Genomic DNA, 23,224 nt, shown 5'->3' with positions numbered 1-23,224 from the left:
ATTTTTGTTGTATTTGTATGTATGTTTTCATTCATGTAAAAGTAATAATAACCCTACTACATATTCACATAAACAATTTGAATGACAAATTACAATTTTTCAACAAAGAAGAATGGCATTGTTTTATAGTTTTTCAAATCCCTTTAAATGTCTGGCTTAATAGAAGACAGCTGAATTCTCATATTGTTTCTACCTTCAATTTGATGTGATATATCATTTTAGTTGAAGTATATATGAGGAAAATCAGACTCAAACATGCAGCTGGAGAAGAGAGGGTTCATTTAGTAGGCTTTTCAGGTCATTGTAGCTGTTCTTTGATGCCACCCCACAACTAGATAAGTGGTAGTTTCTTAAAAATCATTTGCAGTATAGACTCTGAAACCATGTCAGTGAACATTTTGCCCTATATTACATTAAAATCTATTTTACCCATGTCTGCTTTTGTAGTATCACTCATGCACTGCTTGTTTGGAAAATATTGATTCACCAAGTTATGTAGGTCTTCCATATGTTGACACATTTCATCATACAGTATCAAAAAAAAAAAAATCACAGATACAACCACTGATTTCATCGTAAAGCTGTCAAGTTCATGGTGGTGGGTACACGTTTTCCACAACTCTAATTTTTGCTTAAACCTCAAATTCTATCAGTGGCAACAAATACTGTCAGATGTGTTGTTTTTTAAGTGACAGGCTTACTTCATTGTCCAGAAAATGTCTACCCAGTCCCAAGTTTGAATAATCAGTTTGTCTAGAGTTTTCCTTTCAGGTCAAAATGACATTACATGAAAAAAGCAGCTAGTTGGACACTCAGGTCAAACAAGTGCCCACGTGTTTCCCTTTTCCTTCAGGATAACCATTGCACTTCACTATATGCCTATGCCTATATGCATATGCCTATGCCTTCACTATATGCTTTATGCCTATTTTCCATTTCAGCTCAGAATATTTTTAAGTATACTCAAGGGTCAAGATTGAATAAAACTTAGTCGTTTTACTGTTTCATCATTAGACATCCTGAAGTAAAACTAGCATTTTCTTTTTTAGCTTTGGATGTATGGCCATGAATAAGGAGACTACTGCAACACTTATGTCACTGCTTGATTTATGCTAAGGCCCCAGCACTTATGCCTGCCATCGCTTTTGCACCATCAGTATCAATGTTAGTGCAGTGAAAAAGGCAAATAGGGTCTTTGTGTTATTATGAAAATAGTTTTGACCTTACGGGCCCAGTCTTAATCTGAGGACTACAGGATACGAAGCCCTGAGTTATATTGAAGAAATGCACAATAGATGATGAGGGCTAAACTAAGGCATATGCAGTGGGTGTGGGAAAGGAGATAGATCAGAGACTTTGCAACTATCAGTCCTCAATTGCTGCTACAAACAGAATGAATGAAGGGAAGTGTAGCATGAAAGGCCTCTGTCCTGAGGACACGAAGGATAGTTTTGTCATTAGCCAGGATGGGAACTGAAGAAGTTTGTATACCATTGAATTTATGGTACCAGCAGTACATTATGACTTAACAGTAAAAGGACTTAGAAGACTGACAATCAGGAAAACTCCAAAGTCTGAGGTATGTTTAGCTTAAGCCTGTCCAATTTTCTAGAACCATCTGCTTGTGAAAGCCAGGTAATGACTTCTTCTAATGTCAGTGATATCAAAAAAAGTGCACATTTAAAACTCCTTTCTCCTTTGTTTTCCAGAACCTGCACAGATTTACTCACATTCCTTCAGGAAAGTGCTTAGATCGCTCAGACATCCTACATCAAGTGTTCATCTCCAATTGTGACTCCAGTAAAATGACTCAAAAGTGGGAAATGAATAACATCCATAGTGTTTAGAAAGAATAAAAGAAACCAATAACCTACCTACTGACACATAAATTTATACAGGACTGAAAACCGCCTGAAACCTGCTGCAACTATTATTAACTCTGTACAGCTCCAAACCCAGAACCTCCTGATCAGTTTGAAGGATGTTGATAAACTGTGATTTTACAATAACATTATCATCTGCAGTTACTGTTTACAAAACTGCTTTTACCTTAAACTTTGTAGATGTTTACATCTTTTTTTGTTTTGTTTTAAGATGATGTTGGTAATTTGTGCATTTAGCTCTGTTTTAATTAGAACAGAGTTAAAAGCATTGTTGTCTTCTTTGGGATTACACTCAGGGGTCTGAAAGGCAGTTTGATTTTTTTTTTTCTTTAACACACTTGAAAAAAGGTTGGAGTAACCAGACTTTCATATATAACTTGGTGATTATCAACCTGTTGTGTCTTTATTTAATTTTACATCTTTATGAAGCACTGCCACAGGTTCTTAGCCAAGGTGGCCTTCCTTCACAGTCATGCTGCTTTTTTGAAAGGTGAATTTCAACACATTTAGTGCCTCTTTCATTTCTCAGTATATATTTCAAGAGCTTTTGATGAAATTTTTAGGATGGTATTGATGGAATTGTCATCTGTATGAGGAATACTTTTATTACTCAGAAATGAATTTACATGCTACCATTTGCTCTGAAATTGAATGTTGTGCGGCTTGAGAAAGAAAAGACAGTATGGAACATCCCAAGGCTATTTCATAGGGTTGAAGATTGTATGGCATTAACTTGCTTACATGCTGGCATTCCCCATGCTCTCTATTGATACTGATTCCCAAGATCAGTCAAGAGGGTCTACCAACTAGAGAAAAATTGTCCACTGACATCTGGGATTTACTTTTCCCCAGTACCTGTCACTATAGAAAACTATAAGTAATTCTCAGTTTCGAAATCTTGAAATATGGGGGTAACAAAAATAACAAAACACCACCGTAAACACATCAGAGTTTCATTCTGACCAAGGTAAGAATTTCCAAGCCCTTTTTAGATTAAGCCTTACAAAAACTCCTGTGCATTATTAACCTAAGCTGTGCAACCTATGAAGCCAAGAGTGAATGGATGTTTCATGTATATCTTCATCCAAATGAAATTCCCTACACATTTTTTAAATTAAAATCTGTTTAAAAATATAGTTCATTAACAAATATGAACTTCGGTTAGGTTAGGTTTTGGTTCTCTAGTGTTTCTTAATTTTTTTTAGGAAGCATATTCCTATTAGTATTTCTCCAGTGAAAAAGAAGACTTGTTTGGATTTAAACATTTATTAAGATAGGACTTACTATAGGAAAACCAAACAGTGCAAGTGGTCAATTCAGTTTTAATTTCTAAAGTCTTTTGTTACCCAAAAGATTAAAATGCTACATTGAGTTTAAAAAAAAAAAAAAAAGAAAGAAAGAAAGAAAAAGGATGAAGTGGGGAATGGCAAGTAAATTAAGCATTTTTGATCCTGTAATCATGATATCATTACAATGAAAGGAATTTCACAAACTACTGCCAGAGGGAACTATTTTTAATTACAGCTTAAAAAAGGAAAGAAGAAAAGCCTACAGATTTCTTTCTTCCAAGCTTAGCTCTTAAATTTAGAGAGTCAGATTTAAACATCCTGAACGGAATTTTATTTATAATTTTGAATTGTCAATTTGTATTTTGCTACTGATCTGTGATCAACCATTTTAACTTTCATTCATCTCTAGGGATGTTTAAAAAAGGAATACATTTATATATGCTTATATAATTGCAAAATAAATCAACTATAAAAAGGAAACTAAGACAATTGGTACTTCAATTACTTGTATCTCTGCAAATAGGCTCCATTTTCCTTGTTGAATAGATTATAACCTTGCTAACTATGCATAGGCCTAAGAAAGGTGGCACATAAACTGTGCATGTAAATTTTAAATGGGTACTTTGTGCAATTCGTTAATACTCTATGAAAATGATTCTATATATTGAAATCAGAAACTGTACCAAACATGAAAAACATCAGAAGCTGCTGCCATAGGACTATTTTCTACTGTAGGCTGCTTTGGAAATAATTCCCATATCCTTGCTTTGTAAGTTGATAATATCACTATGCATTTCTACACATTTTATAAATTTGATTTATGCAGATTTTGATACACTGTATGTTTCTGTAGAAATTGTATAAATATTCAAATTTTATTAGGGATAAATTTGAGAAGTTTATGTATATCTTAATTCTGGGTTGCTTGTTTTTTAGGTGAGAAAAAAATAAAATACTGTATTTTAATCCATGGTTTTTTTCAGTATTCGTAATCATTTCTAAATCCAAACACTGCATGTTTGAAATAATTATTTTATTGTTTACCAGATACACTAACATAAAATATATATATATACCATAGTTATATGTTGACTATGTGTGAATGTTGGTTATAATTCTGCTTAGAATGTGCTTAGAATACACGGAGCTTACCTATCTGTAGGAAAGAAACAAAGGTTTATTTTCGCCTCTGGTTGCCTATGTATAGCAGTTTTTTTGTTTTTTTTTTAAAGTCACTTACCCAGGGTGCCTGGGTGGTTCAGTCAGTTAAGCGTCCAACCTTGGCTCAGGTCATGATCTCGCGATTTGTGGGTTCAAGCCCCACATCGGGCTCTGTGCTGACAGCTCAGAGCCTGGAGCCTGCTTCGGGTTCTGTGTCCCCCTTTCTCTCTGCCCCTCTCCCACTTCTGCTTTGCTCTCGCTCTCAAAAATAAATAAAAAATATTTTAAAAATTAAAACAAAAATCACTTATCCAATTATAAAAAACCCCAGCAACATCTATCTTTCTTGGCAGTGTTTTCTGTTATCTGATTGCCTATTGAAAGTAAAAATTTCTTTAAGTCAAAACTCTTTGCAACGTGACCGATAAGTGAGTATAGACAGAAGTGAAGCCTACCAAAAAATAGGCCATAGGACCTTTTGGCACAACAGGCGACATCTCAAAAGAGGATGTGGCTGCTCACATTCCAATAAGTCGTAGAGTTCATTTGGGAAACTTTCTCTCAATTGACTTGGCTATTGTCACGTCCTCTAATTCTCAGCTGCTATACCATAGAAATTTTAAAAAGTCACATTGGACCAGACTGGAGTTAATGGGAGTTCATTTATTTTTTCAGAAACAGTCTCATGGGGATCTTGGAATATATTTCATTTCTGGACAGAACGTAATCAAAAAAAAATCCACTTATAATTCAATGGAAAACATGACAGATATTTGACCTGAGCCAGATACCTAGTAGGCCAGTCATTTGGGTATGTGAACATTAATCCATGTGAAAGCAGATTTAAAAAGTACCAAGCACTATGAAAATGCATATCGTTCATCAGAATTGGTTGCAGGAAAATGGACAGAAGTCAGAGAATGATTTTTGTGGACCGCTATTCCTGGAATTGAGGTTAAAGGAAGGACTGAGTCTGAACTAAATCCAATAATTGCCTTGCAATTCTCATTTTTAAGATTTTGAAATGCCCATATTTGACCTCACATCTGAGCTGAGGTGGTATGGGGAGGTTCCTTATTTTCATAATAGAACGATATTACAACCTGCTCATCTGAATGAATATAGTATGATAACCAGTCTGTTTTGAATCTCTGTCCAACTACAAATTACTCATATGACCTTGGAAAATTATCTATGCCTCAATTTCCCCATTTGCAAATGGAGGAAAATAACAGTGCCTATTTCAAGGAATTTTATTAGGATTGTACGAACATACATAAAGTGGTTTGGACAGTTCCTGGCATACAGTCAAGATAATATAAACATTAGCTATTATCTGGCTTCAAAGTCTTAAAATTTGTTTTTAATCAGAAGACAGCTACACTGGAAACCCTACATAAAGGCTATTTGTGTGTACCTGTGTTTCATATAGGAGCTAACATTTACACACACTTTACAAATGAATGAAGCTCACAAGTTAAGCTGCTTGGGGGTAAAATGGTTTCTCAATACCGGAAAAAATGATCTTGACCTCACCTCCATGCGTAAAATGTAATTTTCAGTGGTCTAATTTAACCCTCAGAACTAAGTGTGTCTTGAAGCATGTTTAGGATAATGTAGTCTTTCATTATCTTTAAACGAAATTTCTCAGGGCACCTAGATGGCTCGGTTGAGTGTCCAACTTCAGATTAGGTTATGATCTCATGGTTCGTAGGTTCAAGCCATGAATTGGGCTCTTGCTGACAGCTCAGAGCCTGGACCCTGCTTTGGATTCTGCGTCACCCTCTCTCTGCCCCTCCCCCACTTGCACTCTGTCTCTCTTATAAATAAACATTAAAAAATTTTTTTTTAATGAATGAAATTTCTCTTGGACTTTTCACATGGCCAAATAAATTCCCAACTGTATTAATGCTTAAACATAGAAAAAAAAACTAAAATTTTGAGTAGAAAATACAGCTGAAAAGACTTCCATTTCTGGCCATGACATGTTTTGAGGAATTGGTTAATAGGCAAAGTAGAGTATGATACTCAAGGGAAAGGAAACATGCAAGGTGAATACTAGGTTTATCATGTCTGTCTGCCTTGGAGAACTTTTGTGATCAAGGTACAGGAAAGTGGAGCGCAAACAGTGGTGGTATTGCTGAGCTGAAGAGGCAAATAATAGAGTTGGGCTGCTGGGACAGCTGGAATTTACAGGGCAGGTTACTGGAGGGGAGGGAGTGCACTTGAATACCAGGAGACTGGTACAGGAATTTTTAAAGCACTGCCATTTACAATAGCAAAACCTCCAAGAACAACCTAAATACCCATCAACATTACACAGCAATGAATCTGAATGAAGTAACTATAAACAAGTCAGTAAGATAATGTTAAGTGAAAAAGGCAATTCCCAAGACATCAGCAAACACTTTCGTAAAATCAAAAGCAACTGAAACAGGAAGTCACACATCTATATGTGATAGATTAAATAACTTGTCCAAGCTCAAATTTAGTATTGGAAGTCAAGGACATAAGGACATAAAGGCAAGGACATAACTCCAGTATCAGTACCTCCAGAACCACATGGGAGGAATTTGTTTTCCATGTAACGTTTTTCTCTCTACCTTGAGTGTCAAAAATCTCAGAACTGGGTTCCTGAAAAAATTTAAAATAGAACTACCCTATGGTCCGGAATTGTATTACTAGGTATTTACCCAGAAAAATACAAAAACACTAATTCAAACGGATAGATGCACCCCCATATTTATTGCAGCATTGACAACAGCAAAGATACAGAAGTAGCCCAAGTGGCCTTTTGTAGACAATTGGATAAAGATGTGGCACTTACATAATGGAATATTACCCAGCCATAAAAAATAATGAAACCTTGCCATTTGCAACAACGTGGATAGAGCTAGAGAGTATAATGCTAAGCAAAATAAGTCAGAGACAAATACCATGTGATCTCACTCATGTGGAATTTAAGAAACAAGCAAAGGAAAAGAAATGAGAGAAACCAAGAAACACACAACAAACTGATGGTTAACAGAGGAGAGGTGGGTTAGGGGATGGGTGAAATAGGGGATGGGAAGTACATAGGGAGTACATTTATCATGATGAAAAAAACAAAACAAAGCGATTTGAAAAATCTCAGAACTGAAGCTGATACTATTAACCATAGCAACTATATTAACCCATACCTACATACTGTTATGTATACTTTTAGCTAATATTTATTATTTACTATGTCTTGCCACCAAGCTAAGTGTTTTAAATGTATTACCTCATTTAATCCTCAAAATTTCTTATTTTATAGATAAGGAAATTGAAAGGTTACATGACTTGTCTGATGCTATCAAACCAGTAAGAAACAGAGACCTACTCAAACTCTGAGTCCCAAGGGTAAGCTCCTCTTCCTCATAACCCTGTTTTTCCCTTTGTCTGTATTTTTTCTTTAGTAATCTGTATGCCCAACACGGGCTCAAACTCACAACCCAAAGATCAAGCATCACATGCCCAACCAAACCGAGCCAGCTAGGTGCCCCCTGTATTTTAATTTGTCCTTTATATAAGCCATTTCATCTTTATTGGGAAAATGTTAAGAATCAAAGGATAACATAACAAATATAAGTGGATTAGTGTTTTATTGTCTTACCTGATGCCCTAGGATATTATCCTAGTTGATTTCCATGTCTTCTTGAGGAAGGAGACTGGATCATTTGATATAAAGGTCATTTCCAGTTCTCTAGTTTGATGCTACATGTTGCTTAAAAGTTATTTTTCTTTTCTTTTAATGGACAATTTTGCTCCTGAGCCCACTATTTAATTCCTAGGAGGAGGCTCACTGAGGGAGTCCGCACTGTAAGTCCAAAAGAACAGAGAGGCCCAGGAACAAAATGGAATTCCACTAAGACCTCAGAAACAATGTCTATAGGTACCTTTACTACACGGTAAGAAGCTACAGGAGTTTCCTATCAGGGTGAGAAGGGTTTCTTATACAACTACAAAAACAATGCTCAGCTGGAAGGCATACATAAACTTTTATCAAGAGGCCTAACTCAATATTAGTAATAATCTTACATTTACCTATTTAATTTACAGAAGTGGCAAACTGTTAACCCTTTGGTAGAATCTTACCTGTAGATGTTTTCTTTGACCCTGTTGAATTCATTGCCAACATTTAGGATTCACATTTCACTTAAAAAAAAAAAAATCTAGATTTCTGTTTCCACTTGAAATTTTAGGGTATTTGGGAATCTTACACTCATATTTTTTCCCTGTGTATGCTCTATACATCTTTGCATTTCTTGCCAATATTCTTTCTCTGAAAACGCCATCATCTCCAATAGTTATCTTATGAAAACAAATCCAAAAATGGGTTATTTCTAGAGAGATGTTTTATTTTAAAAGGATTGGATCTTATGCAGGGACCTAACAGCTCCTTTATCTTTCTTCTTGCTATTCCCCAAAAAATAAAATCATTGCTGCTTTGTAAAGTATTTTTAGTGACATATGTGGTAATAGTCAGGTTTAAGATAATGCTGTATTTGTACTAGTATTAAGGCAAGCTTATGATTTACTACTTAGTAAATAATGCAGTTAAAATAATTACAAAAAGGCATGCTGTCATCTATGGAGCAAGTTTGCAACTGATTGCATTGATATGTGAGAAACCTCAGGATCTTCTAACCCACCTTTTACAAATAAAAAGACCAAAAGTAGTAGCTGCCATCTGGAAAGAAAGAAATTTGAGCCACTTAAGTCCTTAGCCAAAATAAATTCCAGAAGGATCAAAGATTTAATTAATAATTTTCTTAAGTAAGGCAGATAATTTTCTATAATCTTTGAGTGGGAAAGGCCTCCCCACACCACTAGAGTAAAATTGCCTACATAAAAATAGATCCTTGCGGAAAGAAAACATAAAGTCAAAAGACAAATGACAAATATTTACAATGCAGGTCACAAAAGGGTCACTTCCCTTAATCTTCACAAATCACTAATACGAAGACCAGTTAGAAGACCAAAGGACATAAACGGCTCTTAAATGTAAAACTATGCTCGAACTCATAATAGGAGAAACCATTTTTTATATATCAGAATATCAGAATAGTTAAGATTAAAAAGTTTGATAACTGGGGTACCTGGGTGGCTCAGTCGGTTAAGCGTCTGACTCAGTTTCGGCTCAGGTCTTGACCTCATAATTTCATGAGTTCGAGCCCCACATCAGGCTCTGTGCTGACAGTTCAGAGCCTGCTGGGAATTCTCTCTCCTTCTCTCTCTGCCCCTTTCCTGCTCACAGTCTCTCAAAACAAAACAAAACAAAACAAAACAAAACAAAAAATTGGTAACTGTTATGTTGCTGAGGTGAGGAAATAGACACTCTAAAACATTCATTGCTGTGGCATATTAGTACAATCTCTATAGAGGGCAATTTTGGCAGGCTTTAGTAAGTTAACAGAACATAAGAGCAGTTCCTAGCAAATACCAAGTACAGTTGACCCTTGAACAACTTAGGTTTGAACTGTGCATGTCCACTTACACGTGGATTTTTTACAGTACAATACTGTAAATATACTTTATGGTTTTCTTATGATTAAGAAACATTTTTTTCTCTAGCTTGCTTCAAGAATACAATACAAAATACATATAACAAAGGATGTTAATCAACTATATTACCAGTACAGGTTTTGGTCAATAGCTAGAAGTAAAGTTTTTGGGGAGTCAAAAGTTGTATGCAGATTTTTTACTGCATTAGGGGCAGGGGTTGGTGCCCATCACCCCCATACTGTTCCAAGGGTCAACTGTACAGGTTTTGGCTATTATACTCAGCAAATCTTAAAATGTGTATTTCTTGAAATCATATAAAAATATTCACAATATTGTTCTTTAAAATACTTTTAGGTATTATTATAATACCTAGATTATATAGATATAATAGATAGATATAGATATAATCTAGATAACAGATTAAATTATACTCTATCCAAGGGGATACCATGCAGCTATCAAAAGTGGCAGCTGTATTATACTGTTATACTGTGTTATCAATACAGTGTTATACTGTATTGATAGAATCTCTAAAATGATAAGAATAAGGGACAGAACAATACATAAAGCTTCCATTTGTGTAGCATTTACATACATGTATATGCAGGATTCTTTATGCTTAAGTCTCTATTGAAGGATAAATTATTGCATTATTGTGGTTATCTCTTGGGAGAACCAGGTAGTTGGGAATCAAGTAAGGGTGTAAGTTATCCATTAACATAGCTCTTTTACATTCTCTATCAAGACACAATCTATTTTTTTTTTTAATTAAAAAAAGGAAGGGGGTGGAGTTTTCATAAACACTTCCAAGTACCAGCAGGTCTGGGATGGAACTTACTTCTTAAACACTATTTCAATGCTTTCCAACATAACCACTCCTTGAAGGCACCTAGTCTTGAAAATTTACTGATGTAATTTTACAGAGGTATTTGAAATTTTGATCCACACTTAGAAAATACCAAACATTACTCACCCCAAATCCTGAACCTACTGTGGAGCAGTTCTTAATTACAAGAATGAGTTGTTCACAGCTTAAGACACATGAGGTGTTTTTATACTATAAAGTACAGAACTGAGGCAGTCAGAAAAACCCCGAAAAAGATAAGAAATCTGATATTATCTGCTTAATGGGTCTAACTTACAGACTTAGAAATCATTAAGACTTTTACCCTATTTCAGTTTTAGAAGCAACTATTTAACATCTCTTTAGATAGGTTTTGAATAGTTTTAATGCTTTCCTTTAATATTAAAATACTGTGAAGTGAGTATTGGTAATTGAATTTTGGCTATTTTAAGCTTGATAGGCAACCAGGATTGTCAGATTTAACTATTTAACAAATAGATTTGTTCTGTGATCACTTGGCCAACAGGTCAACTTTCATTAGAAGTCTCTGATTAACTATTCAAAATAGCTATCTAAATTCAAAAAGCCAATTGTTCCCTCCAATGAGCATTTCTCAAATAACTGCTCTTCCTAGTAAATACAAATCCTGAGGAAATTTAGTCATGGCAGATCACAATAACCACCTTGAAAGCTTTGTTAGGTCACCCAAAATTCTAAAGCTTAAGACCACACTAATTTTGAAGACTTGCTTTGAACTAGTTCATAACAGAAAACTTAACCTGTTACTAATGAGGGTTTTTAAAAGTTTATGTTTTTAGGTATGGACTCACTATATACCAGCTCCTCTGCCTCATTTTAAAGTTTCCCTAAAGATAGTCAGTTTAAAAAAAAAAAAAAAAAAAAAACCCCAAGGGACAAGTTAGCTAATAAATGAATAGCAGTGTCAAGAACAAAACTCATTTTGTAAAACCACACCAATTTTAGAAGTTCATTAAATTCGTTTTTAAAAAAACACTTTGTAAATCAGAATATGGGCATGTTTAACTTTCTTTTAAACCAAATATTTTACTAAATCAACTAAATCAATGTGTTTAAGAACTATTAGGCAGAAATACAAGAAAAAGTCAACAGTTCCAGACCATAAGTATTTTTAAGAAAAAACATAGCACATTAAGACAAAGACAACAGAAATAATATACATAATTTTATTACAAAATTTTTTTTAAAAAACAAAACACAAAATTCTAAAAAACCCAAATTTACTATTGATACTAATTCCTACAAGTTTGCTGTGCTACAATACACAAGTCAAGAAATTAAGAAAACCATTAAATATTTAGAAACATTCAACATCAGAAGCTTTAAAATCTAACTGTATGTAGTAGCCCCTCAAAAAGCTACAACCTGCATTCTTAAAAAAGTATTTTCTCTACAAAGAATCTTATCAGCTATACAAAAATCTGTACAGTTTTTATACTGAAGCTAATATTGAGCTGCACTTGAATTCACATTCTTAGCAAAACAATTGCCTGAGCACACACGCACACTCCACACATATCATTACAGGACAGCCATCTATTCTTCATCTTCCTCCTCTTCCTCATCATCTTCATCTTCCTCCTCCTCCTCCTCTTCCTCCTCATCCTCTGGTTCATTCTTCTTCTTTGAACCTGTAGGCCTACCAGGGCCCTTCTTTCCCGCTTCACTTTTGCCCTTGGCGCGATATGCAGCAATATCCTGAAATATTGTCAAAAAAAATAAAATCAGCATCCGGTGTCATTACTCAACTGTGAAAACCACAAAGTTATAAACAATTGAAGATTATTGACCAATAACCCTGTCTAAAAAGGTATTCAAAGTCTACCTCAGTTGAGAGCATTTGTTCCCTCTAGACTTTAGAAGGCTAATGATTTAAAATGATGGGGTTATATATACAACATGTCAGAACTTTCACTACCAAGATCCATTTAAAACCTCACATCTCAGACACATCTACATAAAACAACATATCTGTTCCTCTGTTTCTTAAAACTAAGAGACCTAGAACTACACACGAGTCCATATACAGGAATCTACCAACGCTATCAACACCGGTTTCAGTTAAAAGAAAGTTTCAATTAGCTTATGTTAAGTGTGTTATTTTTCACTAGACCTTCTCCATAGACAGCTGACAACCATAAATACAAGATTAACTAAACTTCCTAACTCTGTAGTTCATACCCATTTCTAAAATCCTTATTTGGAAAATATCTTACCTTAACCTTGGCTTTAAAAAGGTTAGGAACGTACCTTTTCATACTTCTCCTTTAGCTTAGCCGCCTTCTGTTCATATGGTTGTTTATCTTTGGCTGACTGTTCAGACCACATTTCACCCAATTTTTTTGCAGTATCCCCAATGGATAAACCAGGGTGTTCACTTTTGATCTTTGGGCGATGTTCAGAACAAAACAGGAAGAATGCAGACCTGAAAGGAAGCAACAGTGAATATACTGAATGGAAAATTAAAGGGGCAATCTGACTGATTTTAAAATGAACTTACGGAGGCCTTTTAGGGGCATTGGGGTCTTTCTTCTTTCCTTTCTTGTCACCTTTGGGAGGAACATAATTTTTCATCTCCCTGTCATAGCGAGCTTTGTCACTTTTTGCCATATCTTCAAATTTCGACTTTTCCTTCGCAGACATGGTCTATGGGCATGAAAGGAGCAGTCAAAGTACAGCAAAACCGTAAGCTACATACATCCCAAAAAAAGTTCGAGATCATCCTTAAGGGCCACATTTTCCTTGGTTAGCAGCCTTCTACTTTTAGCAGTCTTAGAAGCCAACAAAAACCTAAAGCCATCTGCCCAAAACTCTAAATTAAAGTATCTGGGCGGGTCACCCCCCCCCCCCGTAGGAAAGTTGAAGGTGACAAGTGACCTACCTGGTTAAGGTCCTAGCCAAGAAAACAACACACCTGAAAAGCCCTTAGCTCTGTCCGAATTCCGGTCTCACCTTCCATCTCTCGGAACATTTCTTGGAGAATTCGGCGAAATTGACCGAAGAGTCTGGGTGTTTCTTCTTGTGCTCTTCCCGGCAGGTCTGCACGAAGAAGGCGTACGAGGACATCTTGCCCCGCGGCTTGTTGGGGTCTCCTTTGCCCATGGTGACAGACGGCGTCTACCTAGCGGGGACAAGACGAGCGGTGGGCGGACGCCGGCGGGGCTCGGCTTCCCGCCCAAAAGCGCGCCCGCCCCCTCTCGCGAGGAAGGCGGCCGGCGCCCGGCTCCCCCGCCAGCCCGCCCCGGGCGGCCGCCTCCGCGCACACACCCTCCTCCCGGCACCGACCGGGGCCGCCGCGGCCGGGCTCCTCGCGCGCGGGCACCGCGTCTCTCCCGAAGGCCCGAAACGCCGCCGCCCGGCCCCCGCCCGGGCCCCGGCTGAGGAAGGGAGCGCCGGGGGCGCCGGCGAAACACCCTTCCTGACACAAACGTTCCCCCGGCTTCCACGTCGCTGGCCCCACTCAAAGAGTTGTCGCCTCGCGACCGACATTCAAAAACAAAAACAAAAAAACAAAAAACGACTGAAACCGGGCCCGGATGAGCTTCCCGCCCTCCCGCCGGCCCCGACCGCCCGCCCTCCACAGTCCCTGGCCCTCACCGGCCCGCACCCCAGATTCCGCTCGCCGGGTCGAACCCCCGACAGCCACAGCACCCGGCCCAGCTAGAAGGGTATGAGGAAAGGGGGAAGGGCAGGCCCACCAACACGGAGGGGCTGAAGGGGCTTCTTGCCTGGTGGTAGCTTTTCCTCAGAGTCCCGCGGAGGGGCCGGATCCAACAGAGACGCTTCCTTCCCAGGGCTCCGGCGTGAACTGGTTTATCGCTAACGCAATCCTCAGCCTCTTGTTTTGCAGAGTTCTCCGCGCCACGGTAACTTGACGAGCCGGGCCACAGGCCACACCCCCGCCTCTCTGATTGGTTCTGGTGATTATTCAAACCCTCGCAGGGCCCGCCCCCACGCCAGAGAGGCCTCCGATTGGTCAATGTCTCGCCAGGCCCGTCCCTCCAGCCCCAGCCTAGCAGGTTCGGTGGGTCGCCCAGGTCGTTAACTCCCAGACCCGTTAGAACCGGTCAGGAGAGGAATGTACTGCTCGATCCTGATTGGCGGCGGGAAAAGGGTTTGAAAAATGGCGGGCCTGACTCTGACTGGCTGGGGCGGTAAACGGGGGGAGTGGTTGGCCTGAAAGGGAAAGCCCCGCCAGATTTAAAAATACTAAGTCAGGAAACAGGGTTGTCCTCAAGGGGTCTGCGGCGGCGGCAAGGTTTCCAGGCGCTAAGGTAACAGGAGCAGCCTGCCCTATCCCTTCTCCTACCACTGACCAGGTCCTGTCTCCTCAGCCCCAATTAGGCCCTGCAGCGTTGTCTCCTGAGCTGCAGTCGCTGGGCCGTGTGACCCCCGCAGGGTCCAAAAAATAACAAATAGAAGCTGAGGAGAGAGCCGATTGCCTAGCTCCTCCCGTTTTCGCTGAGGCTAGGGTAGAACCCGAGACCGGAGGTAGGGGGGAACCTGGGGGTGGGCGCGGGGGTCGCGGGAGGGTGGCTGTTCCCCCTCTTGTAAGGTGTTACGAAACGATTTTTGAGTGAGGCGTTTTCCGCCGGTAGAGTTTCCCTCGGCAGGTCCCTCCCTCCCCCCCTTTGTCTCGGGTGCCCCTTACCCGGAGGTAAACAAAGGCGCCCTGGGGTCCCGAAGGGGCGGAGGTGGGAGTTATCTCCCCTGGCTCCGCCCCCCTCCCTCCGGGTCTGGACTCCCGGCTGGGCCCGCCTGGCTGGCCCCGGCTCAGCCTTTCGGGAGCGCTGCGCAGAGAAACCGGGTTCCTGGCGTTGGCCCGCCCCTTCTGCCTAGCCTAGGTGTCACCTCGGTATTCACGGTCTTGTGCCTCTTATGTGAAAATGTAAAAATTGTTTAAAATCAAAGATCTGATGAGACGCCCATAAAAGCAATGAATGCTCCGCACCCACCAACTGCTTATATTCGCCAGGCGCATTTTGCAGCGTTTTACACACTCTTCCAGCCCCAGGTTGAGAATCTTCGTTTCAGTTAGAGCGCACCAAAGCTACCTTACTGCTTACTAGCATCACAGGCTGCTTTCCCCAAAGTAGCAGGACTTTCACTGACATCTTAGTATGCTACTTCTGTGTCGCATTTAGTTTTGAGGTCTGTTTTTTCCTATTGGCCCACGTGTTGCACTGTTGGGTTTCAACACATTTTAAATATTCTCTTGTTTTCTCAGTAAATTCACTGGCATTTGTTAGACTGTGTCTGTTTGGTTTTATATACAGCAACCGTAGTCAATAATAACTCACAACTAGCAGCTCTTTACCTAGAGTTACTATTAAAAACTAAATTTTTAAAAATGTATTTTCCTTGGAAATGGATACTGGTTGCTAACGTGGTGAGTGTACTAATGCCACTGAATTTATAAATAAATTTTTAAAGTGTAATGTTTACTGCTCTTTGAATAATGTAGTATGATTTGTTAATTTGGATTTTTATGTGCTTTTTATAGCACAGTTCTGGCTGTGACCTTATTTGAAAATAGGGTCGTTGCAGATGTAATCAGTTAAGATGAAGTATATATTATATATGGAGGTGAACAGGCCCCTAATCCAATGAGTGTTGTTCTTATAAATAGGGGAATTTGGACCCAGAGAAAGGCATAGAGGTTAGACAATGTGAAAAGACACAGGGAGAAGTTAGCCTTTTACAAGGTAAGGAGAGAGGCCTGGAATCTTCCTCAACCCTGAGAAGGAACCAACCCTGCTCACACCAATTTCCATTCTTTACTCCCTCACAGTGGAGAACAGGAAAACATTTCCATATTCAATTTACTTTTAATTTGGATGCTAAGACTTTATTCTTAGGCTGTACTTCCTGGCCTAGAAGTAACATCAAAAAGCACTGGAAAGTGATAAATAAAATTTAAGTGAGATCTACACAATTGTTGGTTACAGAAGCACCCTTTTCTTTTTTCTTTCTTTCTTTCTTTTCTTTTCTTTTTTAAATAAAACCTATACACAGAATCTGGTAGCACACACACACAAAATCTAGTCCCGGTTCTGTAAAGATACTCGAGGTTTGGTTCACTATTACAAATTACCTGGTATACTGTTTTGACTTCATCAGAAAACTAAAATGTCCTATAAATAGGTAATACTAAAGGTCTTTCTCTTGTTTCTACTCTTGTTATGGTTCTAAATGGGAAAAGAAGATTGTTTTCTAAAACTTAAATTTAAAGACATTTCTTTTTAGGAACACATCAATTTCATGTATTTAAAAAATAATTTTCTAAATTTATTATTATTAGTATGATGTATCTTCCTAAAAGATGATGAAAAGGAAAGTGTTTATGTTTTTCATAAAGAATGCATAAATTAAAAGCCAGCAAGGGCTTGTGATCTTGAACAGTACACTGAACATTTCTAGGCTTTTGATTGACAAACTATAAAATGAGGTTTTGGGGATAATCTCTAAGGTACCATTCAGCTCTTAAGTTGTATGATTCTATAATTCTGTGGATACGTGTTCATAATGTGGGAAGAAATACTTGAACTTTTGCAATTGTTAGGTGGTCAAGAGATTATAATTAAAATTTTAAAAGATAAAGAACTCAAGTTCTAGGAAATCCTTAGGTTATGAGTACCAATTACTAGTGAGCCTAATTATTTCAAAACAGTATTTGATGAAGAGTTTATAGCTGTTCAAATGTAATAAATTATATAAACCAAACTTTAGATTACACAATATTACTTAGGCACTTTATTCTCCTGGTAAAATTATTTAACCAGGTGTTTTTCTTTCCCCCCAGACAATGCGAATATATAACTTTATTTGCCAAACTTTACCTGAGTTCATCTTCTTACAATTGTAACAACTTATGTATTTAGCAATAAGCTAATTGTGAGTGAGGATTGAAGTTGTTTCCAATGTAGGTTCCTTCTAATGTATATATATAGAGAGAGAGAGATATAAATAAATATATATATATATATATAATAGCTATTTCTGTAGATAAACTGGAATTCATCTAAAATGTCAATCTAGCAGGATTGTGTAGCAATGCACTGAGTTGTGCTATTGAAATTCCCATCATTTTTTCATTCAGTTATCCTAAAAATTTGGACTTTTTATAATCTAGTCATCAAACCAGATTGGGAAATCCTGATAAAAGAGAATATTATATACTTTTTCTTTTTTTTTTAAATAAATTCCCTCCCCACCACACACTAAGCAGTAAATAATAAACTCACTAATTATTTTTTATTTCTTAATTAACTCCTACAGTTAGCTAAAATTAAATATTCTCTACCATAAGGTTAGTTGCATATAAAATAATTCTTATTCCCTCAAGTTGCCAAGTTAATGTAAAAAAAACTGAAAACCACTACCCTGCACACACATTAGTGTCTTAAAGATTAGTCTTATATTGAAATTTAATATTTTTAGGTTGTTTTTAAAAGAGAGGGGAAGGATAAGCATATTAGAGTATTATCAAGCAGGCACATCCACTTGTGGGGAGACCACTGGTTCTGAGGCCTAACTGTATACTGACTCCAGAGATTCAGTTTAGTGATGTAGTTCAACAGTATGTTTTTGAAGAAAGGGAAATGCAGGTTAAGTCTTTCATTCTACTGCCAGCATTTTCAATAAAAAATGGTAAGAAAACAAAGTTACTCTGTTTTTCTTCAAAAAAACACTATTGACTATTTTTATGAATCAATATGAACTAGATGTCTGCCATAAAGTAATTTATTTTCTAAAAGCCTCCACTGCCACAATTAGGAAAAAGGACAAACTGCAAAAATCATGTTTTTAAGTACATTGTAGATCTATCGAAGCAATCAGAAAATAATTCAAACTGAAATTCCAGACACAGAAGAGCTCTTTTTAGGTGTACTGATGATTTTTGAGAACAATTTGTAGATTTTCAGTGTGGAACTGAGGATCAATCGGACTCATCCCAGGTTGAAGGGCTTTTACTAAGGGAAAGAGAACCCAGCAAGCTTTTGGCAGCTGTGTGGGGTTAACACAGTTGGAAACTAGAGGACCCCTAAGTATACATAATGACCTATTTTCTACCTACATGGGCTAAATTCTGAGGTGGTATGGAAGGCTAGAAAATTTTGCCAGAGGATTCTAAAAACAAAGTGAAATCTCCCAAGGTTTTATGGTGCTTACTGGATAAAAGTCTGGCTAGAGGGAGAGGTTCTGTCACAAACACAAGACTGATCTCCTCCTGAGATATTTGCCATTTTTTGAAACTGTATAGGTAGGAAGGTAGACAAACTCAAACCCATCAAAAAGCAGAAATCTTCCATAGTCTCTCAGGTCTCTCAGACCACCAAGCCCTCAATCAAAAGCCGTGAAACGATATCTGAAGAACAGGAGTGAGCCAGAGGTGAACTGGGTCTTACTAAAACTTTACAGCGTACCCTGGATACATACAGCTTATTCCTTCACTGGATTAAGATAACTCCTTATCCTTCTACCTATTAGAGGGGTTGATTCTGCCTAACAGAGGAAAGGTCAAATCCTCTTAGTATAAGATATCATCTGGCACACATCATAATAAAAAATTTGAAAACAGGCCCTTGCGTAGCTCGGTTGAGTCCAACTCTTGGTTTCAGCTCAGGTCATGATCCCAGGGCTGTGGAATCAAGCTCCTTGTCAGGGTTCACACTAGCCTGCTTGAGATTCTCTCCCTCTCTCTCTATCTCTCTCTCAAATAAATAAATAAATAAATAAATAAATAAATAAATAAAATTTGAAAACTAAAGACAAACAAAATCTTAAAAGAGCCAGAAAAGACAGTAAATTTTAAAAAGCAGTAAATCTGGATGCTGACTCTTCGATAGAACTATGAAATCCAGAAGACCACTGAGTTACATCTTTAAATTGCTAAAGAAAAAAAAAACCTGCCAACCTTGTTTTATATCTAGGGGAAAGCTTTCAAGATTAAGGCAAAATAAAGTTTTTGGACAAACAAAAGCTGAAAGAAGTCACTGCCAGTAGTTCTGACTGAGGAAAATAATCCTATATCCTCAGGGGAAAAAAAAGAACACAAGCAAGGGTAATTATATAAGTTTTAAAAGACTATTACTTGTTTAAAATCACAATAATAATCATGTCTTGGTGGTTTTTTATAATCTGTGTAAGTAGAATATATAACAATAGCGCAAATGGTAAGAGGGATAAGGGTCTTTCATTATTCAAAAAGTGATAAAAGTTAATATGTATAAAACCATATGCCCAGCGAGCTATACCTTGGGATGCTAGTTCCATAGATATGTGTGTGTGTGTGTGTGTGTGTGTGTGTGTGTGTGTGTGTGTGTGTGCACGTACATGCAAAAACTCACCCTTCTGTACATGGGCTACCAGGTCTTAAATTAGTCTATGCTAAAAAAGCCAATGATGAATGGCTATTAAGCATACTGAAATATGTTTAACATCATTAATCATTAGGAAAATGCAAACGAAAACCACAATAAGATTACCACTTCAGACCCACTATGATGGTTGTAATTTAAAAAGACAGAAAATGGCAATGTTAGTGAAGATGTGGAAAATTTGGAACATTCATATGTATGTAATGTAAAATAGTACAGTCAGCATATAAAATAGTTTGGCAGCTTCTAAAAATTTAAACATGTATTTACTCAGCAGTTCCACTTCTAGGCATCTACCTAAAAGAAATAAACACCTATGTCCACAAAAAAACTTGTATGTGAATATTTACAGCAGCTTTATTTGTAATAGCCCAAAACTGGAAACAATCCAAATGTGCACTAACTGGGGAGTAAGTAAACAAAAATGTGGTATATCCATACACTAGAATACAATTCACTAATAGAAATGAGAAATAGAAACACTAATACAAGCTATAACATGGATGAACCTTAAACACATGCTAAGTGAAAGAAGCCAGACACAAAAGCCAGCATACTGTATGATTCCATCTACATGAAATTTCTAGAAAAGGCAAATACAGGGGCACCTGAGTAGCTCAGTCGGTTAAGTGTCCAACTCTTGATTTCGGCTCAGGTCATGATCTCACAGTTCATGGGTTTGAGCCCTTCATTGGGCTCTGTGCTGACATCGAGGAGCCTGCTTAGGATTCTCTCTCCTTTTCACTCTGCCCCTCCCCCGCTCATATTCTCTCTTCCTCTCTCTCTCTCTCTCTCTCTCACACACACTCACACTCACTCAAAATCTTTAAAAAAAAGAAAAGGTATTTACCTATATACACTCAAAGCAGAAGAGTGTTGCCCTAGGGCTAGAGGTAGGAGCAGGGGCTGACTGTATAGAAGCATGATGGAACTTATTTAGGTGATAGAAATATTCTAAAACTGGGTTACAATGATGGTTGCACAACTATATATATTAACAAAAAAAAATTCATTAAGCTGTACACTATACTGGGTAAAATGTATGTACATTTTACCTCAATAGAATGTTTTTTTTTAAGTCAGTGACTTGTTTTTCCATTAGCAGAGCACTATATCAAAATGGTAAAAACTTTAGACTTTAACAATGAGAGCTGCAGAAGACAATATGAAAATGTAGGGATCACTTGAGAGGAAGTGAATACTACTTTTCTATTTTAGGAAATAGTAGTTAAGAGTGTCAGCAGCTCTTGAATTATAATAGCATTGTTACTTTGGCCCATATTTGCCTGAATATCTATGGCTTTCATACAATAGGAAAATAATTCTCTTGTAGATTCGTTTCAAATTATCTACTTTTTTGTAGGTGTTTCCAGTTAATTTGTGGTATATTAATACTATACTGATCTTATATATAGCCAATGATAGTTTTGAGTTTGGTAATGACTAAAATTTCATGTTAATATGAATATAAGTGTGGCATAATTTTGTCCTCTAAATCATTTTGTTACCGGGGCGCCTGGGTGGCGCAGTCGGTTAAGCGTCCGACTTCAGCCAGGTCACGATCTCGCGGTCCGTGAGTTCGAGCCCCGCGTCGGGCTCTGGGCTGATGGCTCGGAGCCTGGAGCCTGTTTCCGATTCTGTGTCTCCCTCTCTCTCTGCCCCTCCCCCGTTCATGCTCTGTCTCTCTCTGTCCCAAAAAAATAAATAAACGTTAAAAAAAATTTTTTTTTAAATAAAAAAAAAATAATAATAAATCATTTTGTTACCAAAAAAATAAAAATAACTTTGTTACTGTGCTTTGTAGTTCGATCGTATTTAATAATCTATTACAAAGCAACAGGTTTTCAGATGTAGTTTTATAAATATCCATCTAAAAGCTAGAATTCTAATTAGACTGAAGAATGCACTTATGCATAGTTGAAGATTGGACTAATTAATAATAAAAAAAAATACGGGTTTCCCCTATTATCCAATAGTAAAACGTTCCTATGAAACCTTCCATAAGCTGAAATAGTATACAGGGAAGAGTATCCCCTACTTTCCAAAAATTCAAGTTACACCACTTTACTTTTATGAAAGGCTTATGGGATAGTAATTGCTTTTTTTGTAAAGTGAAAATCCCCTTAGGGTTTCTTTTGGTCAGTGAAAATAGGTACTCATGTAGGTCTTTCCTAAAAGTGAAATGGTGTAACAAACTTTCATAAAGTGGGGGATACCTGTACAAACTCTGTGCCTAGTAAGACAAACTGAAAGTTTACAGCACAGTAAAAATCGAAGTGAGCTTTTTGTGGACAACTTCAACAACCATTCTAGGAATTTCTGTAACCAGTTCTCTGGACAATGATCCAACCCATCTAAAGACACAGCAGTATTTTGTCTGTCCAGTAACGTCTAGGCCTATCTCCTTCCCACATTTTTTAATTTTGTTTTCAGGGGGGATTTGGTCTCAAGGATCTTGGGAATGGAGTAAAGGTAACCCTAAAATCTGAGTCTGCTCTCCCTTTTGAGTATGAAATAAAAAACAAGGCTATTCTCAAAATCCCAAAACAGTAGCCAATGAAATGATTCCATACAAATGTAAAACAGTCTTAATGTGGACAAGATTTAACTAAAAGAATCTATTTCTCAAGCATTTCTGACATCCCACTCTGAAGATTCAGGATTCATCTTCAGGTTCTAGTGCTAGTCTTCCACTGCCAGGGCCACTTCCTGCCCTGCATACTGCTCTCAGCACTGCACATCTTAAAATACAATAACCTCATAAAAAATTTAAACCTATGGCACCTCAAGATGTCTATGTCATATCTAAAGCAAATGAGAGAAAAAGACACTGAAAAACATACGTGATTTATTAAATTTTTTAAAATATTTATTTTCGAGAGAGAGACAGACAGACAGTGTGAGCAGGGGAAGGGCAGAGAGTGAGACACAGAACCTGAAGCAGGCTCCAGTCTCTGAGCTGTCAGCACAGATGCGGGGCTCAAAGCCCTGAACTGAGAGATCATGACCTGAGCTGAAGTCAGACCCTTAACCGACTGAGCTACCCAGGTGCCTCCATACGTGCTGATTTATGAGAGAAGAGATGAGCAAAGAAGATAGGGC

At 37.7% G+C, this 23,224-nt stretch overlaps 2 protein-coding genes across 4 annotated transcripts in view; one reads left to right on the top strand and one right to left on the bottom strand.

Moving 5' to 3' along the window:
* GALNT7 (polypeptide N-acetylgalactosaminyltransferase 7) overlaps positions 1 to 4,142 on the top strand; it is a 149,500-nt gene extending 145,358 nt beyond the window's left edge. For both annotated transcript variants that reach the window (XM_086703858.1, XM_086703859.1), the window contains exon 12: positions 1,710 to 4,142. In XM_086703858.1, coding sequence (XP_086559984.1) covers positions 1,710 to 1,847 — 138 coding nt within the window. In that variant the 3' untranslated portion in view covers positions 1,848 to 4,142. The remainder of the gene's footprint in view (positions 1 to 1,709) is intronic.
* A 7,752-nt stretch (positions 4,143 to 11,894) lies between these two features.
* Positions 11,895 to 14,629, bottom strand: HMGB2 (high mobility group box 2). 2 transcript variants are annotated; one of them, XM_086703861.1, is made up of 5 exons: positions 14,471 to 14,629; positions 13,695 to 13,863; positions 13,243 to 13,388; positions 12,993 to 13,167; positions 11,895 to 12,440 (listed from the first exon to the last, which is right to left on the bottom strand). In XM_086703861.1, the coding sequence occupies exons 2-5, from the start codon at positions 13,842 to 13,844 to the stop codon at positions 12,279 to 12,281; spliced, it is 633 nt and encodes a 210-aa protein (XP_086559987.1). In that variant the 5' UTR covers positions 13,845 to 13,863; positions 14,471 to 14,629; the 3' UTR covers positions 11,895 to 12,278. The 2 variants fall into 2 exon arrangements, with proteins under 2 accessions (XP_086559987.1, XP_086559988.1); XM_086703862.1 differs by having other exon boundaries at positions 13,695 to 13,859; positions 14,471 to 14,613.
* Between the last annotated feature and the right edge of the window lie 8,595 nt (positions 14,630 to 23,224).

Source organism: Puma concolor, chromosome B1, assembly GCF_028749965.1.
Source record: "Puma concolor isolate L17-30 chromosome B1, mPumCon1.1.hap2, whole genome shotgun sequence".
NCBI lineage: Eukaryota > Metazoa > Chordata > Mammalia > Carnivora > Felidae > Puma > Puma concolor.
Note: the sequence above shows the minus strand (reverse complement) of the source record. Positions and strands in the feature narration are given on the sequence as shown.